At 37.5% G+C, this 26,553-nt stretch overlaps 1 protein-coding gene across 7 annotated transcripts in view; it reads left to right on the forward strand.

The window, feature by feature from the left end:
- The window catches only part of PIEZO2 (piezo type mechanosensitive ion channel component 2), a 436,387-nt gene that overhangs the window by 310,512 nt on the left and 99,322 nt on the right, over positions 1 to 26,553 (forward strand). For 4 of the 7 annotated variants that reach the window (XR_016021128.1, XM_088797899.1, XM_088797898.1 and 1 more), the window contains 10 exons: positions 1,984 to 2,146; positions 5,568 to 5,687; positions 9,137 to 9,175; positions 10,143 to 10,281; positions 13,231 to 13,379; positions 16,277 to 16,507; positions 20,382 to 20,505; positions 21,189 to 21,472; positions 22,834 to 22,982; positions 25,090 to 25,263. Coding sequence is in view for 6 of the 7 variants with exons in the window: in XM_088797899.1 (XP_088654025.1) it covers positions 1,984 to 2,146; positions 5,568 to 5,687; positions 9,137 to 9,175; positions 10,143 to 10,281; positions 13,231 to 13,379; positions 16,277 to 16,507; positions 20,382 to 20,505; positions 21,189 to 21,472; positions 22,834 to 22,982; positions 25,090 to 25,263 (1,572 nt within the window). In the remaining variant the exon portion in view is untranslated. The remainder of the gene's footprint in view (positions 1 to 1,983; positions 2,147 to 5,567; positions 5,688 to 9,136; positions 9,176 to 10,142; positions 10,282 to 13,230; positions 13,380 to 16,276; positions 16,508 to 20,381; positions 20,506 to 21,188; positions 21,473 to 22,833; positions 22,983 to 25,089; positions 25,264 to 26,553) is intronic. The other 3 variants (XM_088797900.1, XM_088797901.1, XM_088797902.1) reach the window with 3 other exon arrangements.

Below are 26,553 nucleotides of genomic sequence, written 5' to 3' on the forward strand. Positions count from 1 at the left end.
CTCCAGATGGCCCCCATGTGACTGTGCCTGGCTTAGGTTGTTCCTTCCTTGAGGAATCTTACCCATCATTGACTAACCAGCCATCCTTTGGGGCCAAACAGGGAGACATAAGGTGTAAGCCTAAAGGTGAAGCAAAGTCCACGAAAGGATCCGTCTCACAGACTCTCCTTTCTTTAGGGGCAAGTACGAGGGGACAGACAGGTAGGCTGCTTCATGGCAACAAGAAATAACGTGAAACTTCAAGTACAAACTTCCTAACGTATATAGCAATTCTTTCTGTAGTATCCAGCCTCTTTAAAAAGAGAGCAACAGAGAAAGAAATCTTGGGTCTTAGAATATTTGCATAGCTGTGTTAAAAAAATTTCTCTATAGGGTGAAACAGTCTGACATGCTATAGCTTCTATCCAGGCTCGTTAGTCCGTGCACTGGTAGTACAAAATGTGAGACTGATGCCTCAGTGTTCTTGTGGAAACGTGCAAAATCAGTCTGGGATAAGCTATGATATCAATGGTAAGGTGTGGAGTGTCAATGTGATACAGTCTTTTAGGAGGCACATAGTCAGTTTCCAAACAGCTGTGGAAGTTGCTACTAACTTTCTGATGGGGTAAACAGGTGTTTTTAAATTAAGGACTGATAAAGTTGTTTCTAATGTATACGCCAGGTATGAGATGAGAAGAGTGAGAACTTGGTAGCTGAAACATACTGCTTATATTAACCCAGAGACTATCCAGCTTGTCTAACACTAAATCTAAAAGCATTTGATTCTGTGTACTTTATACAAAAAAATTTACATTTTAATCTAGGACTGCAAAACATTGTTAAAGTGTCCCACCATTCTAAGTAGGACATAACTCTTTTATTATCAGGAATTTTTTTGTTTCTAATGCTAACTACAAAAAAATCTGCCTGAACCTGGGAGAAAAGACCTATGTAATAAGAGCAAGTTGTAGTATAATTTATTTTGTTCTGATAAAATTAAAGAAAATTTAATTTCCATTTAGCTTACTTTAAAATGTATGTCCAGAAATTCACCAATACTTCACTTCACCAATACTTCAAATGGTAATAGACCTGAGAGATTTTACGAATGAGTGTCATATAGTCTTTGGAAGATCTTACAAGTGAATGAAGAATGTATCATAAAAATTAAAGGAAGTTTGCACATGGAAGATCTGAACACTAGAAAGCTATGTAAACTTAATATGTAAAAGTTTTATTCACTTAGTAGAATCCTTTCTTAGAAAAAATTTATATAAATAAATTTCTAAATGAATCTTATATTACATAATTTCCTTTTATGTGCATTCTGCTTATGTAGTAGAACTCAACATAAAAAGTCAGAATTTAAGAAGCCTCATAAAGTTACATTTCAAAGTAAATAATCAATTACAAAGCTTTTAAAAAATCAAATTATCCATAAATAAAATTCAACAGAAATACAGCTAACAGAAACTCTGAATTTAATGGCTGAATCATAGAACTGTGTCCAATTTCAACATTTGCCCAATAATATCAACACTAACTGAATAGCTAATGCTAAATCCTACCAAAGACAAAATATGTGCTCATTTAGCTGGATTTAGTAACATGTTACTACTTACTTGACATTTCAATAAAACATGGTTTTAATAGGGCTGATTGACAATTAAAACATAAATTTCTAATAGGTATGCAAGGATTTAGTAGTATTAGCTAGCTTTTTGAACTAACGTAAAGATCATCTGGCTAATGTTGGCATCATTTTTATACACATACTAATACACATATATGATTTAAGGATGTATATATTACATATGTACATATATTATTTAAAGATATAGTGTTGTATACAGAAGAGTAATGAAATATCTAGAATAGGATGGATTAACCTACGATAGCTCATGAATGTATTAAAAACAAGTGTTTTTCTGTTTTTGTTTTTATTTTGTTAGGGACACAGATCTTTGTTATGTCTTTTTAATATTTTTCTTTGTTTTTAAATAGGTTGTTTGGTATCAAATCAGTAATTCAAACAGACTGTTCCAGCACATGGAAGATCATAGCAAACCCAGACCTGTCATGGTATCACCACGCCAACCCCATCCTCCTGCTAGTGATGTACTACACGTTGGCAACGCTGATCCGCATCTGGCTACAGGAACCCCTTGTAAGGATAAAAAGATTTTCGTGATCTTGTCTGCAAAGTAACCTGGAAACTCCAGGTGAAATGGTTCATTCCTATTAACTGCTGACTAATCAATACTATATTACAAAATAACTGTAGTGTCTGCTTATAGTGTTTCGATTCTGCGAGGAGTACTAAGTAAATACAAATATTATCAGAACAAAAACTAGCTTCCCTTTGAAATATATCAATATGTGCTGCTAAGAATGGTAGGTGGTGAGGAGAATGGAAGACTCATTTCTATTGAGCACTTACCGCCGTGTTTCCCCGAAAATAAGACTGGTTTTATGTTAATTTTTGCTCTGAAAGATGCATTAGGGCGTGTTTTCAGGGGATGTCTTATTTTTTCATGTACAACAATCTACATTTATTCAAATACAGCCGTGTCATCTTCTTCTGGAACATCATCATAACATACTAAATGTGTCCGTCTGGCTGACGAACTTAACTGGGGCTTATTTTTTGGGTAGGGCTTATTTTCGGGGAAACACGGTAAGTGCAAGGCCATATGCTCGACTGTTTACATGCATGAGTTCATTCAATCCTCTACTTGATTCTGAAAAATAGGTATTATACCCACCTGACAAATGAGGAAAATGAGGTTAGAGAGGTCAAGTGGTATGACATCATACACTTATGAACAGTAGAAATCAGATTCAAACTAATGTTTGACAACAAAGCTAGAGTCTCAGTAACTAGACATCCTGTTATCATAGTGATTAGAGTTTTCCAAATCTTCTCAGACCTCTAACTGCTGATGGTGTGATAGGACCTAAATGACTGTAAGAAGCTCGGTTGTAAGGCAGCATACTGGTACATAAGGGAAGCAAGTAGTATAGACAGAGTTGTCACATCTTTCATCTATCAACTGCCAGGGGAGGAGTTCACATGTTAGAAGCAGGTTCTAATGAGCACCACTGGGCTGAAGTCTCTGCAATCAGTCATGAGCCCTCTTGTGACTTGACTTCTAGCTTGGAGCCCTGGTGCAGTTGCCTACTTTACACTTTCCTGTTTCCACACCCACAGACTAATCCATTCATTCATTCTTTCAGTCAGTCAGTCAGTCAGTCAGTCAGTCAGTCAGCAAATATTTATTGAGAGTCAACTATCTCACACACTAACCTGGGGGCTGGGGATAGAGCATGGACTGTAGGCAAGGCCCCTGCTTGAAGGAACTGTATACCCTACAAGATAAAGAGTCCAGAAGTAAATGGGATCTGAGTTAGATTGTACAATGAAACTGGGTGAGATGCTGTCATGTGGGAAACCCTGCTCGCTGCGCCATTTGTCATGCAGGGCGGCCTGCGGGGTCTCTGCTCCGGCTCCCCACATAAGAACGCAGGATATGGTGAGGCCAAAAAGGAACACCCACGGAGCCATAAGTAGGGGAGTCATACCACTATACTCTCACTGGTGGCTGTGTTGGAGACACAGGAAGCAGGAGCCACACTGTCTGCAATCTGCTGTCTACTTCTCTGCAATCCGCAACCCGCACTCCACTGTGCTAACTGCAGTCCGCTTTTGCTAGCTCAGCCACCATCTTCTTGCTAGCCCCCATCTTTTTCTGCTAGCATAGCCACGGCAGTTATATTAGTGGCAAATGGCTCACTTGTTACAGCTGACGGCCAACTAGCCACAGATGATGGCCATGCAATCACAGTTGATGGCCATTTACTACCTGAGCCAGCACCTGTCTATGTGAGGCCGAGAGCCTGGAAACTATTTTCTGGGGCTCTGTCCCCACAGATGCATGTGCCCATTCATCCCTGGTTGAAATGCCACCTGCAGAAATGGGTCTCTTTCCTGTCTTCCCTCCTGTGTGAAACCTCCTCCCTGTTGTGCAGACAGGCCCAGGGGGGATGAGGGCTGCGGGGGTTATCCTAGTTCACAGGATTCTCATACATCGCCTTTCTTTGGTACCCACTGATTGCAGTTGCATCGTAATAAAATGCTTCATAGGGTCGTAAGGAGTCCCAACCATCATCTGCTACATGTTTCTCCAATTGTCTTCTGAAATTTGAGTGGGCCAGTAAAATCCTTTAAAGTGTGTATCGTATTTGCTCCCTCCACAAAAATGCATATGGATAGGGATATATGCACAAGTAAAAACGTGTGCAAACAAAATTAAAATATATCATGGGAACTATTTCTGAACAATGTTTTACAAATGATGGAAATTACTTTAAGGCATTCAAGTTGATAAAGTTCCTGGTGCCTTTAGCTTTCTCTGTGATATCTCAGGCAGTCACACAGAATGGCAGGAACTTGTATACTGTCGCTGTCGTGCTGTCATAAAAGTGAAGGCTATTATAGCCCGTTAGGCTGATGAAACATTCAGCTTCTTTAGGCCCAGGTTGTCTGGGGACAAAGGCAGACAGCTAGGAAGACAATCTAATTTACAGACCACACAGTTAATACCAGTATTAAAAATCATAGTGTCTGAAGGGGTGTGAGGAAAAGGGCATAATTAATATGAGCATTGACATTTCAGGTGGTCTACATTTTAATGGGTTAGGACACAGGGCTTTCTCATTGAGGCAATGATGGAAGACAGGTGGCTGATTATATCATAGTTCCAGATGACTTGGTCCATTTCATGAAAAATGCCAGCCAGCAAAAATGAGTTCTAACGTAAAAGTCTACAGTACATGTTTGAGAAAAAAAGAGAGAGAAGCAGGTGTCCAGACGTAAATGTAATAATATATGGGCTCCCACCTGGCAACTGTGAATTCCCACGCAGGGTATCTGAGTGTTCCCATGGGTGCTATACACTGGCACATTCGAACCTAGCTTGCCTCCCTCTGCTCCAGTGTTAATGGTGTGTTAATTGTTTATTGGACCATTTTTGTTGGAAAACCAAACTAAATCACCCATGTGCATTCTGTTCCTTATACCCTCTCTTTAGCATCTCTCCCAGATCAATTATCTAATTTAGACCAATATCTCATTAGGTAAAGCCATGATTTTGTGCATTAGATATGTTCTTGCTTAATATTGTGTGTAAGCTCTAGATGATTCTGGCTTTAATAAATTTCTTTTTTATTAAAGATTGCCCATGGCTGGGTTACATAGTTAATTGTGCATGTTTTTTGAAAGCTCTTGTAAGAACTATTTACATAGCTGCTTTCCAGTGCAGTTCAGAATACACACTGAGAGGCTGTGAATATTTAATATCAGAGAATATTCCTATAAATTATGGGGCTTAGTAGCAATTAGGAGCATTGAATATTGATGAGCTTAGCATTTGAAAGACAGCATTTTTGTCATTTTTTTAAAGTGTCTTGATAAAATCTCATATATTATATACATTAACTTAAAAAAAAGTCACATTGAGGCAAAGATGAAAAGTTTCACTGGTCACCCAGGCTGCAGAGCTGGTCCTGTGGGTTATTCTGTGTCTCAGGTGCAGGATGAGAGCACCAAGGAAGAGGATGGAGTCCTGGCTTGTAGACCCATCCGATTCAGGGCTGAGAGGAGGCGGAGCCTGTGGTATGCGACCCATTATCCAACCGAGGAGAGAAAAGTAAGGCACAAAGAAAGGAATTTGCATTTCCTACTTTATTTTGCTGTTTTCATATTATATTGCTGAATATGAGTCATATCATATTATATGCAAACTCAGACTGCTCATAGTTTATTGAAATGGTTTGATTTTGAAGTCTTGATACCAGAGAGCTTTATTCAAGAGGGAAACCCAGTGCTTCCAAAGGAAACACCATGGCTCCACCATAATCTACAAGACACCATTTTATATTTCAGTGTTTTCTATTGAAATCTCTTAATTCTAAAAAAATGTTCTTAGTTTTTAAAAAAGCAATTTTGTATTTAAAACAAAAAACAATGACACAATCTGTTAGCACTGGGCTGTGAAAGTCTCAGTGTTGACATACATTGCAGAGAGTAATTGGGTAGCCAGCCACAATAATAACTCAAGAAACCACTTAGAGAAGAACAAAGTAATCTATATGAATGTGATTGTCTCTTACTACTTTGAGGCAACAGTATGGATTGACAAGGAAAAGTAAGTCATAATTGGGTAATTCATACGATATTTTGTTCACTCTTTGACCATTTTTGAACTCAACTTAGTGCTATACTGACTTGTTAAAATGGCCCATTTGCAATGTGGTAAAGACAAATACTCATATTTCTTGGATGGGATCAGCATTTTTGCTTCCTAGCATGTTAAAGAATCAAGGAGTAGATTCTCTGATTTATTTATTGGCAGATGAGTTTCTCTAAGACACATGGTCTTATTCTAAGCATTCCAGTCCTGTGCTGAGAGAGGGTGGATCCATGAATGAACTGTCTTAGGGAGCTGACAGCAGTGTGGAGAGATGTGGTGCCCTAAGATGTTTGAGCATTTCCAGGGGCCCTTTTCTATCTCTCATCACTTCATGTTTCAGATGATCCTGTCCTTTTCACTAAATGATGATAACAGAGGATAGCACAGCAGTTTTCAAAGTGAGGTCTGTACACATCTGGGGATTCCTGAGACCCTTACAGCAATCCATAAGCTCAAAACTGTTTTTTTAATAATAGGTAAAATATTTGCCTTTTTCGCTGTGCTAACATTTGTTCTGATAGTACAAAAGCACAAACCCAAGGCAGTGGCATTAACCCCTACAGCTGGAGTTAACTCTTTAAAGAAACACACTTGCAGAAAACAAAGCAGAAAGGCTAGTTCCAGTTAAGAATGTCTTGATGAACCAAAAATAGTTATTAATTTTCTTAACTCTCAACCTTAGTGCACACATCTTTTTTAATATGCTGTGTAATAAAATGGGAAGTCCACACAAAGTGTCATGTACTAAAATATGACCACTATGTTGATGAGAAGCACTTGACCGACCATTGGAAATGTGAGCTGAATTAGCCGTTTTGCACTGAACACCAGATTTACTTGAAGGAACAGCTAATAGGCAGATTGTGGTCACTCAGGTGTGGTTATTTGACAGACAATTACCGGAAAATAAATTAAGTAAGCCCGTCACTTCAGGGCGTCAACTAACAGCATTTGTTGCCCATGATAAAATCTGAACTTCTGAGTGAAATTAGAATATTGGAAAATTTGTGTCTACTACTGAGAGCTTGAGAACTTCCCCATATTTAAGTACTTTCCTGAGGAGGTCAGTGGTGATATCAACAAATGTGCTTTTAAAGTATTGTGTAATGAAATGTGTCAATGTTTGGTAGAGCTGTATAATTCACTGAAGCAAATTACCAACACATGATATTACAATGTGTGGGTAAAAGATCCATTCAAGGTGTAACATACCAGCATACCTTGCTTTATTGCACTTTGCTTTATCACGCTTCATGGATGTTGTTTTTTACGAATTGAAGGTAAGACCCTCCGCTAGCAAAAAGATGACTCATTTTACGCCAATACAAATTTTATTGTGGTGGTCGGGAACCAAACCCACAGTATCTCCTAGGTATTCCTGTATATCAAGTGGATTTTAATGTCATAGATTATGAAAACTTCATTGATCTGGTTTCAGATGCCACAGTACAACTTTCTGAGTTGGGTGTCCGTAGTATCAAAGAAAACTATGCATAATTATCCTTCCTTTTCCATCTGTATAGCTCAGTAAAGCCAGATTTTCTTCACATACTTCAACCAAAACAACATATCACAACAGATTGAATGCAAAAACAGATATGGAAATCTAGCTGCCTTCTTTTAATCCTTAGACGTTAAAAATATATGTGAAAACATAAAACAATGCCACTGTTTTCACTTTTAGATTTTCTTTATTGGAAATATAGGTATTTGAATAAAATTATTTATGTTAACATGTAACGGCCTTTTAATTTTTAATGAACTAATAGATAAGTATTTTTTAAATGCCTCAATTTTAATTTCTAGTGTTGCGCGGGGCGGCCTGTGGGGTCTCTAGTTCCGCTCCCCCCATAAGAACGCAGGATATGGTGAGGCCAAAAAGGAACACCCACGGAGCCATAGGTAGGGGAGTCATACCACTGTAGTCTCACTGGTGGCTGGGTTGGAGACACAGGAGGCAGGAGCCACATGATCCGCAACCTGCCGTCCACTTCTTTCTGCCAACCAACCTCACTTGCTAGCTGCAATCCGGTCTTGATAGCTCAGCCACCATCTTCTTGCTAGCCCCCATTTTTTGCTAGCGTAGCCATGGCAGTTATATTACTGGCCAATGGCTCACAGGTTACAGCTGACGGCCAACTAGCCACAGCTGATGGCCATCCAATCACAGTTGATAGCCATTTACTACCTGAGCCAGCAGCTTTCCACGTGAGGCCAAGAGCCTGGAAACTGCACTCCTGGCTCTGTCCCCACATCTAGTGTGGTAGATATTGATAGATAGGACCCATATAAATAAATACGCTTTGGGACCTTCGGTGATTTTATAAAATGAATGAATCCTGCCTGACCTAAAAAAGCTGGGCAACTGTTGGCACAACAAATGTTTATTATTTTGGGGGGACTCAAACTACCTGAAACTAATATAGTTAAAAACTATAGTCATAATTATTTTGTTGTAGACAGCATGAAAATCTTAAAATAATCTCAAACCATACAACAAATCACTTTTTTCTTTATTATGAAACTTCTGTTTCTTGAAAAATAAACACTTTCAGAATTCTGCAGATGTCTCAAATGGTTCTAGGAGCATAAAATTAAGCAGCTTAATCTATTAGAACAAAACAGTTGAAAAACAATCAACTATAAGTAGTTTAAGTAAGTCATGGAGACTGCTTATTTGTTGTTATAATTAAAAGTTAACATCAGGAACTGGAAAATAGTTATAATACAAAGAAACATCTTGTTCAATTCTATGTCCCTTTATATTTTGCATGGCATTTTTAACCTACTAGCATTGAGCTAGTTTAAGACTAGATATGTGTGTAGTAAAACTTTATAGATACTTTTTAACATTACAGTGCTTTTTGCTTACATATTAATATGCTGTCCTGCATTGCTTTTTGCAGCTTCTATCCATGACCCAAGATGACTACAAACCATCTGATGTTAGTATATCCTTACAATTATTATTTATTTATGCATGTGTAAATGATGTAAAGGTGACATAAATTGATTTAGCTCCTTTGAGTATATTTTAATGATCTATAAAATTTCTATAAGTTTTGGAATAATTATTTTGCAGAAATCATAACTGATTCATTGCTATTAAAACACTGACTCGTATGAGTTCGAATATAAATATACAATACGTATTTAAACTTTTAAAAAGCCATGTTGGAGGGTTTTTTAAAAGCATTTTGCTCTGCAGATATGCCTATTACAAAATTTGAATAGGAAGTCTTGCATGTCCACGGACACACAGACATGTATGTATATGTGTGTGCACATTTATATGTGTATCTAAAACATTGTAAAGCCAGAGACGGAGGGAAAAAGACAAGAAATTGCACTTAGCGTATGACTTGCTGCAATAAGGGAATTGCAAACTGGCAGCATCAGGCAGAGATCCCAGAGCGGGTGCCGTCTAAGCTGAGACTTGTTGCATTAACCTCGTGCAGATCCCAGTGGGATGTCGGGCAGGACAGGGAGAGGCCAGGGCAGCAATACTCCTGAGCGGGGCCCAGGAAAGGTCTGGAGTTCCTTATAGCTGGAGACATGGCTGGGAGGAGGACAGAGGCTATAGAGGAGATCAGACCAGATCATGAAGCCTCAGCCAGCCTTTTCCCGAGTTCACACTTTATACTGAGAATAGAGAGTGCATTGCATGGTGTTTAGCAGAGGTGGGACAAGGTCAGGTTTACATTTGACTACGGTCAGTCTTTGAAGAATAGTTTTGGAGAGAAAGCAGACATGATTCATCTTGCTAAAGTGGACAGTTGACTAAATTGTTCAGCTTTCAATCAGTTCTTCACTGTTGAGTTATGCCCTGGTGTAAGGTACGGAGGCGGTATGCCTATATTGAAAATGGCAGCTGCTGTCACAGGTGTGCCTTTGTCCTCACTCCCCTGGCAGGGCCTGCTGGTGACTGTGAATGGCAATCCTGTGGATTACTACGCCATCCATCCTAGTCTTCCCATCGAAAATGGCCCCGCCAAAGCCGAGCTGTACTCCACGCCGCAATACCGGTGGGAACCCTCAGAGGACTCTACAGGTAAGGAGCCAGCTCTGCATTAAACACTAAAGTGTTTTAATTCCTTTCAGGTATAAACTCAGGTTGACATCTCTCTGTTGTTTATTGTTTATTGGATTGTTTTTGTTTTGTTTTGTTTTGTTTTCCTAACAGGTATTTTCTTCCATAGTCAGTATAATGAAGCTCATTTCCTTAAGTTCTGCCTATGTTCTGCTGTGTTCTATCCTTGCCTACAAAATAAGAGGGATAATCAGGGCAAATTTTGAAAAATAAAAGGAAAAAAATTATCTTAAACATGTCAAATTATTTATAGTGTTATACCTATGTGTATATGTGTGTTTTAGTCTTTCCACAATTTGATAATGCACATGGTCAATAGTTTTTCAGGTGAATGGATGTTTTCAGAAAGAGTTCGTTTTGACCATTAAAAAAGGGAGAATGTCAAAACTTGTACACAGCGTTTCCCCCCTTTTTTCTCAGTTTATTATGTTGAAGAAAAGCAGACTGTTACTAGAGCTGACAACTTGGTAGCGTGGTGTGGAGATTTATCCTCAGGCGTGGGTTTTTGGCCCACATAATATTTTCTTTAAAAAATTAAACAGTAACCAACATTTTAAAAGCTGCAGCTCTGACCTAGAAATGGAAATTTTTGGAATCCTTTGAAGAATATGAGTATCTGAGAACACTAGTCTCTGCAAGGCAGAAGTTGATTTGACTGCTGTTGTCATTGCCCTGTCGGAGACTATGCCAATCACCAATTCATAAAAACAGAATTAGCTAAGTTAACTATTGAGGGAAAAAAGCATAGTACATGCAGGTATCAGCAAGGTGGCTACCAAACTATGTGGATTTTTCTCTCTATTTATATGGAATTAAAGCTAGAGTTGTTATATGTTATCCTACATTTAGTGAACTGCCAGCAACTATCCAGTCTGCATTATTGGTATGTTGAGCTTACTCTCATATCCTTTTTTTTTTTTTGATAATTCTTTATCAGGCTTTTTCGAATGCACTGTTCTTCATAGTTCTTTATCAGTATGAAGTCCTACAGTTGCCTCTGACAATACATCTACTTAGCAGTACAAATCATTAGTCACATTATCCAACATTCCTCAGAAAGGTCAGATCAAGTTCACTTCCCTCACCCCATCCTGATCCTCCCCACACACAGCCCAGCCCCAGATGGCACTTACGATCTCTACAGAACACCAAACTCTACTGGTTAGTTGCCCATTTCTGCTTCCTACATGCATATGTTTTAATTTGCAACGTGGGCTTTCACTTACTGAAGGTTTTCACTTACTGAATGTCTCAGAAAATAGATTGCTTTCCAAAGTGTGGTCTTCAAAGTTTTGGTTTCAGATTTGCAAAGGTCAGGCCCAAGAACCAGCATTCGTGACTTACGACTTTGAGATGTTTAGGTCACAGCCAAATATCCTTCTATTTACTTAACATGAAAAGAAATGAACAGAATTTTGACTGTTGACAGGGCAAACCCACACATACCGAAATCATAGATTGAATTTTCAAAAGTAAAACAAAAGCTGGAGAGTTATTTTATTTGAATCTATATATTCAAAAAATGTTACCACCAGAGAAGTGGAATGCTAATAATTGTAAAATCCATCAGATTTAGTTTTTTCATAACTGTCTCCAATCCATAGCCTTCCCCAGATAAACTCCAGGCTCTTCCCACCCCAGCATGGGAGGGATGGGCTTCTGCAGGAGGAAATACCTCAGCCCCCTTAGGGGCTAACTTCCGAGACCGTGTGGTCACTGGGTTTTCAGTGATTTGTGCTTCCTCTTCATAGTGCTAAGAAACTCCCTAAGTGGGATATAACCCATTTTTATGTAGCCTATTTAATTTAAGAAGACAGAAAAGGAATGTTGCTTAGTGTATCACTCATCAATTCATCTGTGAAATCAAAATCGCTTTCCTGACAACTGTAGGAGGGATCCCAAGGAGAAATCCTTCACACCTATGCTAGTACTTTTCTGTGGCAGGTCTCTTCTTCAACATAGGCCTCCACACTTTCTTTCTCTTCCTTTTACCTCATCTTTCCATCCTCAGTAAGATTTTTCTGCCTCAGCGTGACCTAAAAGGAAACTGTAAGCCACCAAGCTCATTCTGGCAAAGTGGTTGGTTGGTCGGTTGTTTTTTTTTTGGTTTTCTGCACCTTTTCTGTATCCATACCCTGTATACTCTATGTGTTAGTTATCTATTACTGAGTTACAAACTTAGTTGCTTGACACAACATTTGGTGTCACTCAGTTTGGACAGGTCAGGAATCAGGTGTGACTAGGCTGGTATTCTCTGGCTCGGGGTCTCTCATGAGGCCGCAGTCCAGCTGTTTGCTGGTGCTGTGGTCCCATCCAAGGACTTGTGTGGGGACAGTCTGCTTCCATGCCTACTGACATTGGCAAGCCTGAAGCTCTTGCTGACTTCTGGCCAGAGACATCAGTTTCTTGCCACCTGGGCCCCTCCATAGGGCACTTTACAACATGGCAGCTAGCTTCTCTCAGAATGAGTAAGTGATGACAGAAAGTACTCAAGGTGAAAGCCAGTCTTTTTAAACTCAGTCTTGGAAGTAGTACTCCATCCTTTCTCAAGTATCCTATCTATTTGTTAAAAGCCCATCAAAGGTCCCACCCATACTCAAGGAGAATGTTGCACAAGGGTATGAATATCAGGAAGTGGGGATCATTGGTGACCATCTTAGAACCTTCACTCCACACTCTCTCAAATCCAAATTTTCTTCCTGTGATTTCTGAGTGCCTGGTCCCATTATACTTACCAAGCAGAACTTAATGATTCTGTTTGGATTCTAAGGGCTTTGTTAATTGGAAATAATTTCTGAAGTTTTAAATAAAAGACTATGCTAAAATCATACATGAGCTGAACTGCTTGGGACATTTATACAAAATTCATATACTTGCATAAATAGCAATATAAAATACTTGTCCATCTAGAAAAGAAAGAGGAAGAAGAGGATGAGAAAGAAGAATGTGAAGAGGAAAGGAGCCATGAAGAAAAACGAAGTGTGAAAGTTCACGCCATGGTCTCTGTGTTCCAGTTTATTATGAAACAAAGTTACATCTGTGCCCTTATTGCTATGATGGTATGTATGAGAGGCCACTGCATGTGTGATAGAGGAATGGTGCACATGGCCCCACAGGCTGGAAGCTCCACCCTCCAACTCATGGCAGCACAAGTATCTTAATCTGCCCAATGTCTTGGCGGAGAATGTTTCGTTATGTTAATTTTTCATTGGATTTTTATATTATAAGTTTCAAAATCATGTCCTTTTCTACTCAGCCTCCTTTTAAGTATTAATACATTTCTACTAAGCTAGCCTATCAAGTGAGACTGTCCCCTATTTTGCCAATTTAAAAGGACATATTGGGTAGTTTTCCTAAGGATATTGAAGATGTTCAAGATTAACACAGATTGCTTTTATTTCTTTCTCACATCCTATCTTAGACTTTATTGTATCTCAGCTGCAATAAAGTTTTACCAATATGAACATCAAGCAACCAGAGTTCCCAAGAGCTTTTCCGATTGTGAGCGCTCAGTTTGTGCATGTTTCTACTCACCTCTAGGTACATCCTCCATCTCTAGCATCACAACTCCTAAAACAGTCCTTTGGCCTATATATAAAAGATAAAAGAAAGTGTAATTTCTACCATTCCTAAAAACAAACTTTCATGAGAAATCTGGTTTATTTTTGAGAAACCTAACACTTATTTAACACAAAACTCTTCCTAATTATGTGGTCAACGGTGAGATCCCATGGACATCTTTGATGATAAAAAATGAAAATACTCTATAACTCTAGGGGAAAAAATACCTAAACACAGTTTCCCCACAGTCAAGATGTCTGCCAAATGAACCTGTGTGTGACTCAATTTCAGCTTCTGGGAAGGACCACTGCAATATTTAACCGTTGGGAAACAGAATGCTCCTCAAAATTAAAGGAGGATCTTATGACAATTATAAACTCTGTTATCTGAATAATATTAATTCTGTGCTCTTTGGGTACTTCTTGATATTTTCTATATATCAACTTTTAATTTGCACTACAGCAAAATTCTGATTTTAAAATATCAAGCATATTATAAACACAATTTACAATTCTGATTCTGAAATCAACAGTGTATACACTATTTCCCTCTCTAAAAATAAGCTAGTTAAGTTTTGTCTCTTTTTGTAAAGAAATAAGGCTTTACAAAATTTTTTAGAAAACACATTCTGTTACTTAGGAAAAAATCTATTGTAAAAACAACATTAGAGAACAGATCCTTCATTAAAGATGTGCCCTTATCTGGTGCTATTTCTGTTGTTTTAGCGGAGCCACAGTATTAATGCTCTAAAAGTGCCTGCCTTCCATGGCAGCTCCCCACTGCAGCAGACTTTTAATCACAGACAGAAAGAGAAGTCCCAAGGAGCCAAGTCTTTTAGAACAATATATGTATTTATTCAAAAATACAAAGTACGAGTATACTGAACTGTCAGGAAATCCAGACACTGAACATATAAACATAGGAAGCAACATAATGCCGAGTCTACTTCCCAAATACCACAACTGAAAAGCATATGTAACTTAGGCTTTAAAGAGGAAGGGAGTTTTTAAAAAATCCTCGTAACTTGTTTTTCCCCCTCTTCTACTCTCACTTTCCCAAAGAAGAATAGTGTGCAGGGGGAAAAAAATCTGCTGGAATTATGATATCTATGAATTTATTTTCCTGAGTTACACACAAAAAAATGGTAATCATATCTGCATTTCATATTGGAATAAATGCAATAAATACATTATTTAATGCAAATTCATTAAATATTACCTAAACTTTGATAAACACTATTTCCAAGAAATAATATGTTCATGAACATAATTCAGACTTGATCATAGTTGTCAATCATTACCTTAATTTTAATAAAAGCAATTTTAATTTTTAGTTTATACTTACATTTTTTAACGATTTTAAATAATTCTCCTTTTAAAAAGCTAGCTGTGCTTTAGGACAAATTTGCAAATTGCTGAGAGGAAATATTTGTTTGTTACACATTGACTTCATTTATCTTAATACTTATCTGCTTTCCAAAAGCAAAACAGACTTGTAAAACATTTCAGACTTGACAACTAACTCTTGATAATTAATGATGTTCAGGAATATGATTGATTACAATTAGCCCCAAACATATCCAAAAAAAATGTTTTTAAAGGTCTTTTCACAAAAATTTAGTATAAAAGATTATGGTACTAGATGGTAGATTTCCTGAAGTTAATAACACTCATGAACCTGATTTACAGATTGTACTGGTAGCTGCCTGCCCTTTTAGATACATTTCTGATTCTTTGGAAGTTTAGTGGGAATGGAAAAAGATGTATCGTTCGTCCAAATGGTGTGAGGTCTCTTTAGTCCTACCCTTTATAGGACCGAAGCTGAGGCTGGGCTTTCAATTAAATTGGCTCTATTGTTTGGGCTGTGCAGAAGCCTAACACATCTTCCTCATGTTCATTTTCTAATTTCTATCACATATATCTTCGTGGATCATCTAAGAGTAATCCCTGAAGCCCAACATAATTCCCAAAGCTTTCGTTTCTGAGCCCAGCTGTGGGCCACCTTCACTCATCACCCATAACTGTTGACTCTAACCTAGTAGTTTGGAAAAAAAAGAGACAAAACAGTTACAGTTGTTTTTAATAATGTAAAGTAGGGTAAAGATGAAGAACTTTGGAGCTAGAGGTAAAAGGACTTGAAATGAAGACCCCTTGCCTTTAATTGTATTCCCTATAGGAAGTCGAAAACACTGTTCTCAGAAAAATCAGTCTTTTCTTCTCTTCCTTCCCTTCCCTATGCCACAGGTTGGAATCTGTCTGTATGATTTCACCACAACTCTCTTCTCTCCTTGGTTTGAATATTATTGACTTTTTCTTTTTGATAACTTTTAACTTACCAGATCGGAGGACTATGCATTGTGTTAACCATTGTTTTTTCTCTTCCTTTCTTTCCTGAGGCGTGGAGCATCACCTATCATAGCTGGTTGACTTTTGTGCTATTGATTTGGTCATGCACTCTTTGGATGATTCGCAACAGAAGAAAATATGCCATGATCAGCTCTCCTTTCATGGTTGTCTATGCAAATCTATTGCTGATATTACAGTATATATGGAGTTTTGAACTTCCGGAAATTAAAAAGGTCACAGGATTTTTAGAAAAGAAAGAGCCAGGAGAACTTGCCTCAAAGGTAAGTAAATAGGAAAACAAGAAAACAAAACATTAAAACAAAACCACAATAATCCTAATAGTCATATTCAAGCAAAACCTTACAAAAATAGGTTCCAAATATTCACTGATTTACAAAAATGAAGATATGAAACTATAAGAAACAATTTATATTGCTTAGAGGTCTCTATAATTTCAACACGAACAAATATTACACCATGCTTTCAGATTTTATTTTAAAATGAAATATTTTCCACTCAGAAAAAATATAGTCTAAGTTATTTTTAATATAAATTACAGTATAGGAGAAATTATGTGGGGAAATAGGAGAGTAGAATGTGAAATATATCGAAGAGGACTTCCTATATTTATTTGAAAAACAGGCTGAACACATTGCAGTTAAAGATAATCATTGATTATTAGTTAAAATATTTTTTCTCCAATTATGTCCTAAAAAAGGTTTTTAGCAGCAAAAATTAAAATGACACTTGCTTTTTTTACTTCTGATTACATGGTATGCCTTCATCTATGGTTAGAAAGTTCATAATCTTTCACTACCCATTTATTTTCATGGTCCATTTTAATAGTTTTTATTCAGAAGATTAGGTGCCCCAACTTTTCTATCTGTTTTGTGAACAGAGTGGCAGACTCTGAACACACATTCCCCTTGTGTGGATGACTTGTGTTAAGACAGTAAAAGCAATCACGTGTAATTAATGAATGAGACTTGAAAATCTTTCTCCTTTAGGCAGAAAATTACTCTCTAAAAGAGGCATTCATTTACATCACATGAAATCCCCTTTTCTAAGAGCAAATACCTATTTTACAGATCACCAACCATCCCATAACTAAGGCAGTCAGGCATAAGTGGGGTGCTGAGTATACTACACTGAGGATTGGTTCTCATCACAGATTTTTTGGTGAAGGCTATTTGAGTAAAGGAAAAAATTCCTAACAAGTAAATGCTAATGACAGGAATTAGATCATAATCCCCTGTGTTTCTGAACTGTGGCAACTTCATTTCCTATTCATTCATTCATATGAAACTCCCATGCCTACCCTAGTCCCACCTTCTCTCCCAAATCTTACTCCATGCCTAAAATCCCACATAGTATTCTTACTGGTACATCACCATTATCTGACACTCCTTTCTTTCATTTACTTCCTCCCTGTGTTTCCCCTTAAGCACACATACACAAAGCGGTAAGTTAGTTTTTTTTGTTTTTGTTTTTATAAGAGAAATTCAAAACACTGTCCTTTGACTGTGTAACTGCATTGTAACGTGGCTCAAAATATTGGTGAGACGTCTAAAAATGCATGCTGGCTAACTAGTTGAATTACCTCCTGTCTAATCTAAAATTAACCATTCTTTGTAAGGAGGGGTGTCGTGCGGGGAAGTCTGCGGGGTCTCTGGTCCCGCTCCCCATACAAGAACGCAGGATATGGTGAGGCCAAAAAGAAACACCCACGGAGCCATAGGTAGGGGAGTCTTACCACTATATTCTCTCTGGCGGCACTATACTCTCACTGGAGGCTGGATCCACACTGTCCGCAAACCGCCATCCGCGCTTGCCAGCCCAGCCGCCATCTTCTTGCTAGCCCCCATTCTTTCTCTTTCTTCCTCTCTCTGCTAGCGTAGCCACAGCAGTTATATTGTGGCCAATGGCTCACTGGTTACAGCTGACGGCCAACTAGCCACAGCTGATGGCCATGCAATCACAGTTGGCCATTTACTACCTGAGCCAGCACCTGTCTATGTGAGGCCGAGAGCCTGGAAACTACTCCCTGGGGCTCCGCCCCCACAAGGGGAAAATAAATTTATTACCTGTAAAAAAAAATGTAATTCTGGGGAAACTAGGGTCTGCACTTATATTTTAATGTTACCCAAGAGCTAAAAAAAAAAAGCAAGGCTTCATCACAGGTAATAACGACACAACTCCAAGATCATAAAATCTATCACTATGACATTAGTCAAAGCGCATTATTAAACACATTCTATTCGTAGAGTACCAGATGAGTCACTGTGATAAAAAATGAAAGAAAGAAAGAATATAACCTGGGTCCTCAAAGGTCTGAACCCCTCTAGTGGAGCCAGACTCAGCTACTTTGCAGCATTCTTCAGTTTCTAGAGCGTCTCATTCCCAGCTCCATCAAATCACATCAACTGCTGCCTTCAAACCCTGGCTTTTAACTCACACTTCTTTAGGAAAAATGTCCCATCTGCTCCCAATTATTCTTAGGCTTTCTACATACGCATTACAGAAACAGATTTGTTTCCCAGCTTGCAACTATAGTTCAATTTGCTGTGACTTACAGAAGTTTAATGCCAGGCTTTCAGAAGTGGAGGCATGCTGGTTTCATTAGGCCCTAAGCATGTTTACCATGACTTATTGGCACTGATTTATGGTGAAGGTAAATGATAAGTGGATATTAATGAATATAAGTGGGAAGTTATTCAAAGTGAAAATGACTCATCATTTGCATATTTATTTTTTCATTTCTTTGATAAATGTTTACTAAATCCTACTATGAACCACAATGAAATCCTACTTCACGTCCACAAAGATGGCTAGAATTAAATAAAATAAATAAATAAACAGACACTAACAAGTGTTAATGAGGAAGTAAAGGAATTGGAACTATCACACACTGCTGGTGGAAATATAAAATAGTGCAACCACTTTGGAAAATAGTCTGGTAGTTCCTCAAAATGTTAAATATAGAGTTACCATAAGACTTATCAATTCCATTTCTCAAGAGAACTGAAAACCTATGTGCATATCAAAACTTGTACATGAATTCTCATAGCAATGTTATTCGTAATAGCCACAAAAAAAGTTGTAGCAAGTTAAATGTCCATCAGTTGAAGAGAGGATAAATGAAGTGTTGTCTATCCATACAATCAGATATTATTTAGTAATAAAAAGGAACAAAGTATCAGTATATGTTACAACATGAGTAAACCTTGAAAACATTATGAAGAAAAGCCACTTACAAAAAAGTGCATATTATGTAATTCCATCTATAGAAAGTGTCCATATTAAGCAATCTATAGAAAACCAAATGTAAACGAGTGGTTGGCTTGGGCTGAGGTGAGAAGAAAAGGGGTGATTGCTATAGGGCTTCTTTTGGGGGTGATGAAATTACTGTAAAATTGATTGCAGTGATGGTTGTGCAACTCTGTGAACATACTAAAACCAATCAATTGTATACTTTAAATGGGTGACTTGTATGGCATATGAATCATACCTCAATAAAGCTAGCACAAAAAACTGTTATGTGCCAGGCCCTCTGGTACTTGAAGAATGGAGCTCCCTAAAGTCGTAATTTTTTCCTAGCCCTCAAGAAAACATTAATATACAAATTTTAATATACAAAGCACTTAGAGCAATTCTTCATTCGGCTTTGGGAAATCACTGGGAATATTAAGAATATTTTCTAGGTTGAAATGTTTTTCCTATCTGCAGAATTCTTCCAAATAAGGAACATTGCAGAGTCAATGAGTATTATAGAAGAAGCATGTCTTCCTGTTACAATTGTGCTGATGTCACAGTCAGGACAGGAAATCAAGGACTAGCACCTTGACGGAGACCAATTGCCAAAGTTGATTTCCGGCCCAGATGAAAGTAATTTGGACTCTGGTGCATCTTGCCCAGGGCCTTGTACAACGCTGAATGTACTCTTTGAACTCAACTTGCATGGTAGTGTCCTCAGGAAAGGGGATTTAAGAGCCAGTGACTTTCTTTTGAAATCAAGCCAATGCTTGACTCTGTCTCAAACAGAAGGTTTATTTATTGTGCTCCCACTGAAATGTGGAGAAAATTTTGTATCTGTTGAAAAGTATTTATACTTCAAATGGTAGCTTAATTTTTGTTTTGCTAATTCTCTACTTTCAGATCCTTTTCACCATTACTTTTTGGCTACTGCTGAGGCAGCATCTCACAGAGCAAAAAGCCCTTCGAGAAAAGGAGGCTCTTTTATCTGAGGTCAAAATTGAAACTCAGGAAATTGATGAAAAAGGTAAATTAGTGCATACAGTGTGTGACTGGATATTTCTGTGCTCAGCAGAATTACAGAGAAAGAGCCCCCAAAGTATATCAGAAAGGCCACTATGCTTCAGACTAGATGGAAGCTGAACATTAACTCGGAGTGATAAATAGCAGTATTATAGTACTTAAGATTTAGAGTACACGTGAGAGTTCACACAAAGCTTTTGAAAACATTGTCATTTGATCCTCACAAAAGTGATTCCCACATAAGGGAAGAAGAAACAGACGCAGAGAAATGAAATGGTTTCTTTAAGGTAATACTATAACAGCCACAAAACTACTATTTCAATTTTGAATCAGAATTCAAAATTGAAATAATAGTTTTGATTTGTGTTATTGTTGCCTATTTATTTTTCTAGATCCTACTTAAAGTTATTAATGGATATTGGAAATGAAATGAGTGTTATAAAATATTAGTATAAAATATTACCAAATTTATTTCTTAAACTATATCTCAGAAAGGTTGTAAAAATTGACTATGATTAGTTACACATGCTGCATTGTTTACTAGAACGATCTAAAATCATTCAAATCACATAGTAACACATAAAATACTAGCTTCTATGTCCCACAAATGCCCCCCTTCCCCCATTCAAAGTACGGTTCTGGTCAGGGAACCTGCTACATTTAACAGCACAGTCTTCTATTTTGAAGATGACGAACAAGATATACAAGTGGAAGGAGAGGCTGAAGAGAAGGAGGAAGAAGAGGAAGTGAAAAAGGAGAATCAAGAGCTTAAGAAGGAAGAGGAGGAGGAAGTGGAAGATGATGACCAGGACATCATGAAAGTCCTGGGCAATTTGGTGGTAGCCATGTTCATTAAGTACTGGATCTACGTCTGTGGAGGAATGTTCTTCTTTGTCAGCTTTGAGGGTGAAATTGTGATGTACAAAATCATCTACATGGTGCTGTTTCTGTTCTGTGTGGCCTTGTATCAGGTAGGTAAACAATTGTCCTCTGTTTTTCAATCCTCATACCCAACCCAGAAATACATGTGAGCTTCCTTTGATGAGATTTAAATTTACTATAACCTTACAAACATATTGTATGATTGACATGTGATTCAAACATTACATATTAAGAATTCTATAATGTGAAGAGACTATCTATAGCTTGTTCATTATTTTAAATTCTTAGGTTGTTAAAAAGTCAAAAAAATGTTCATGAGTTTTTCAAAAATTCTTGATTAAAAAGAAGAAGCCTATATAATTAGATTAATTTTGAATCATGTTTTAAGAACAGTGGCTGGATAATGTAAAATACTGGATGATACTTGTGTTTTAGACTTTGGAATCCAAAAACTGTGGGTGTGTGTATACATACAGCGTGTTTCCCTGAAAATAAGACCTAGCTGGACCATCAGCTCTAATGCATCTTTTGGAGCAAAAATTAATATAAGACCCGGTCTTATTTTACTATAATATAATACCGTGTCTTATAATATAATACCAGGTCTTATATTAATTTTTGCTCCAAAAGATGCATTAGAGCTGATGGTCCGGCTAGGTCTTATTTTCGGGGAAACACTGTATATGTATAACACATCAACTACTTTAGTATTTCATTAATTTATAAAAGATTATATTATAATTAATTAACCTCTCCACAAATTCAATTTTAACTAATGATATTTGTTTTAACCCAATGTTAGAAATAAGTGCAACAGTAAAATATTCTTGGAGGCAACCAACAAAACACACAAAGCAACTACAATAAACAGGAGTATAGTAAAAGTGGAGATAAAATATCTCAACTGAAATCAATACAATTTTGAAATACTTTTTAAAATTCAGGGTAGATATTCTCTAATGAATATCCACAGGCTTATGGTAAAGAGACATGTCTTCTCTCTGTGGTGGTTTCACATTTTTAATCACAAAGTACCACTTTGAATTTAAAAACTGACAGTTTTCTCCCAGCAATAAATACAGTGATGGCGGCACCTACCATACCATTCCTTGAATGACTCCTGTAGGGCAGAGGTTGTGCTGAAAGCCTTATAACTATTATTTCATCCTCTTAACAACTCCCCAAGCAGGTACTTATGGAGGAGGAAACCGAAGCTCGATATGGTCCAGCGACGCCCAAAGACACAGTTAGCAACTTCTGGTAGTACTGGGGTTCCTGTCCAGATCCATGCAACTATGAGGAACAGAACCTCAAAAACTCAAAATGAAACAGATTTTATTTTCAAGTATTTGTAAACATCATTGCCTGTCTTAGTCGAATAAACCAGGTATTTTTGTGAGCTTTCCTCTAACCATTTTTTTTCTTGTTTCTTTTTCAATGTCTGATTCAGGTGCACTATGAATGGTGGAGAAAAATTCTTAAATATTTTTGGATGTCTGTGGTTATTTACACTATGCTGGTGCTTATCTTTATATACACATATCAGTTTGAAAACTTCCCAGGCCTGTGGCAAAATATGACTGGAATGAAAAAAGAAAAGTAAGTAATTGTTGTGTACAATGGGTTGTGAAAGGGACAAACAGGATGAAGACTTGGATGCATATTGTTCAAAACATTTTTTATGGAAGATTTGATTAAAACATGATGTCATCAGTGTCTATAAGTTCCTTGAGAACAGGATTCATGTCTTAGTCATTTTGAGTTCTCTCAGTCTAGCCCTGAACTTGGCACAGAGAGGGACTCTGTGAATATTGACTAAAGCAAATTGACCAAAAAGTGAAGTTTCAGTCCCACTTTAATTAAATGGCATTTTCTAATGTCAGTTTCATGTAAAACACACCTGCTTAGTACTTAATCAATCATGCTTTCTGCTTTCTAAATTGGAGCTCACTTCTTCAGTTCATCAGTGGATTCATGGACTCATAATTTAAAGCAGCAGCCTCTCTTCATTTATGTAGCTTGTGCTAAGATTTTAAAGAGTAGTTGATGCCATAGAAAAACAAATTTCTTTAAGTGCTTAAAGGCTAGTGATGAAATATTTTTTTCCTGTGCATGTAATAGAACTCTACCCTTTCTAATTTGCTTCTGTGAATTTCTGGAATTAGTTTAGAAATCCAACCAGAATTGGGTATAGAGCTAAATGTACTTTGGTGGCTAAGAGAAAAGTTTAACAAGAAAGGATCACCAAGTAGCTAGATTAACACATATTTAACATCTATTCAACAAATATTTATTGAATGCCCTCTGTGTACCAGACACTGTTCTGTGCCTGGCAACACAACAGGAAGCAAGACAAATTGAATCTAAGCCCTTTGGAGTTTATTTTTGAGTAGAGGAGACAAACCAAAAAATCTACTTAATGTACAAATAAATTAATAAATTGTGACAAGTCTGTGAAGGAAACAAAAACAGGCTGGGGTAGTAAACAATGAGGGATGCTAAGCATAGATGGACTGGTCAGGGCAGGTGAGAAGGTGTCATTTAAATACCACCTGAAGGATAAGAGGAGCTTCTGTTTAGAAAAAAAGTATGAGTTGGGAGCTGGGATGCCCAAGAGCATTCCAGGCTAAGAGATCAGCGAATGCAAAAGCCCTGGGGCAGGACAGAGTTTGGCACATAAGAGGAACTGAATGAAGGTGCTCCTGCCAGAAGCAAGGGGGAGAGGGGAAAGAGAAGAGGTGGGAAAGTTCAGACAGGCACCCAGAACATTCATGGCATCTTGGTAGTAGTGGTTTGTATTTCATTCTTGGTGAAATTTTTAAAGGTCTTTAACACACCCTTAACCGGCTGAGAAAAAGTGATGTGTCAGGAGGCAAGACCTGTTAGCAATAGCAGTGGTCCTATCAGAAATGATGGTGGATTCATCTAGAGTAGGTGGTAGTAGGGATGGATAACAGAAGTGCACAGATTCAAGAGATGTTTAGGTGGTGAAGGAAATGTGAATGAATGAGAGGTGAAGGCGAAAAACTAAACAAGGAAGACCTACTGATTTTGGAATTTGGCACAGGATAGACGGTTGTACCAGGGGAGACTCCAGTGGGAAGAGGAAGTGGAGAACAGCTTGGCTGAGGAAAATAGGGAAATCAAGAACACTATTTTGAAAACACTAAATATGAAATAACTACAAAACAACCAATTTCCAGTAGACATTTGAGTATGCAAGTTCACAGGAGAAGCCTGAGCTGTAAATGCACATTGAGTCATTGGTGTGATGATGGTGTATAAGTCTCCAGGATGGGATGAGATTGCCTAGGAGAAAAATAAGCTAGAGAAGGACTCAACACTGAGCCCTGGGGATATTTCAGCATCTGGAGGTCCAATAGAAAAAGAGGAGATAATGGCAGAAGAGGAAAACCAGGACAGTGTGGTGGCATGAAGGCCAGAATTATTTCAAAAAAGGACTAGAGGCAAAATTAAAGATAGAGAAGCAGCCACTGAATTTGGCCATATCGAGGTTGTGATGAGCACTGTAAAAGCGGATAAGTTGGATTGGTGGAAAAAGTCAAAATGGCATGTATGGAAGAGGGGGATGCAATATATTATGTACCTGGTGAGGGTGAAAGACTGTGATGTAATTTATAGTGAAGAGACTATGTCTTGATTGCCTAAGAAAGGTTCTTGCTATTAGTCTTGTTTTGTTTTACAGGCTTGAGGATCTTGGTTTAAAACAGTTCACCGTAGCTGAACTATTCACTCGCATATTCATCCCAACCTCCTTCCTGCTGGTGTGCATTTTACACCTTCACTATTTCCATGATCGGTTCCTGGAACTAACAGACCTAAACTCCATTCCCAGCAAAGAAGACAGCGCCATCTACAGGTGAGAGATCGCAAGATGCACATGCCTCTTGCTGTCAGGAAGGCAGCTTTAATTCCCCATCTTCCCTTGGTTGCCTTGCAGGAAGCCAATAATCTAAGTTAGGGTTTCAACCTTGAATTTTCCATGAGTATCAATCAACCTGTGAGTGAAAAAAAAAGAGGAAAAAAATGTGGGATATTTGATGACATTTTCTGAAACAATTGGTAATGACATGACTGATTAACATAAAGTGACTTTGGTAGTCACTGAGTAAATTCAGAGTAGCTGTGCAGACCAAAATACTTTAGAATTGGTGATGTGTATTTTGTGTTTAGACTGATGATGTGCTTTAGAATATTTACAGAATCTAGCTAATTCCAAGGATGAGTTTTTTATTGTGCAGACAACCAGTAAGGAAGTCATTGTGAGTGAGAGCCTACCACAAGATGATGGGTGAATTTTCCCTTCCATTTTGGAAATAAAGAACCTTAGCTAAAAGGATAGAATTTACAATCTACTAGTTTAATAGAAGAGTTTAGGTAGTTTAGGTACATGAGATTTCATTTCTAGTTCTGTAGGAAAAAAAAAAATCCTCTGGAACCTTAAGGAATTTGGAGGACTCACTCCAGTTTGGTATTTTGGGATTTCATGCAAGGGTTTAATATAAAAGTTCTGAAATTTTAACTTTCAACATAAGATATATATCCCACCTTTTTAGCAGCTCTTTCCCAATGAAGTAGTTTTCTTACTAATAATGCTCACTTCACAGTATTTTTTTGTCTCTGGAGTCCTCCTACATTGAAGTCAAAATGATGAAGAAAAAGAAATATTCTCAGAGGTGGGATAAACTGTCATGCTTTCTGTTCTCTCTCCCACCTCCTTAGTAGATACTGTAGGAAAGAGGGCCCACAAAATGAGAATAATCAATTCACTGTATTAAGTTGATGCCAGCACTATTGTTCCTGTAAATATCCAACTGTTCTCTTCCTGTTTTGTCCATTTTTTGTATGTGCTATGTGCATTGTACACATATGTAGTGTAGGAAAATGTCACTTGTGTCTGATAGAATTTATTGTGTTTAGTCTTACAGAATTTCTAAAGTTAACATTATGAAAAAATTTTATTATACATAAGAAGAAACTATTATTTCTAAGTTGGTGTTCTCAGGAATATCATTTCACTTATATATTGATACAATATATAATATTATAATTCTGATATAATATATACTTAATAAGAATGTACTAAATATCCATTACTTATTTAAATATCCATCACTGTAATTTGTCCATAATTTGTTTTAGAAATTAT

This window comes from Rhinolophus sinicus, chromosome 4 (assembly GCF_057876585.1).
Source record: "Rhinolophus sinicus isolate RSI-liver-muscle chromosome 4, RSI-T2T, whole genome shotgun sequence".
In the NCBI taxonomy this organism is placed as follows: domain Eukaryota; kingdom Metazoa; phylum Chordata; class Mammalia; order Chiroptera; family Rhinolophidae; genus Rhinolophus; species Rhinolophus sinicus.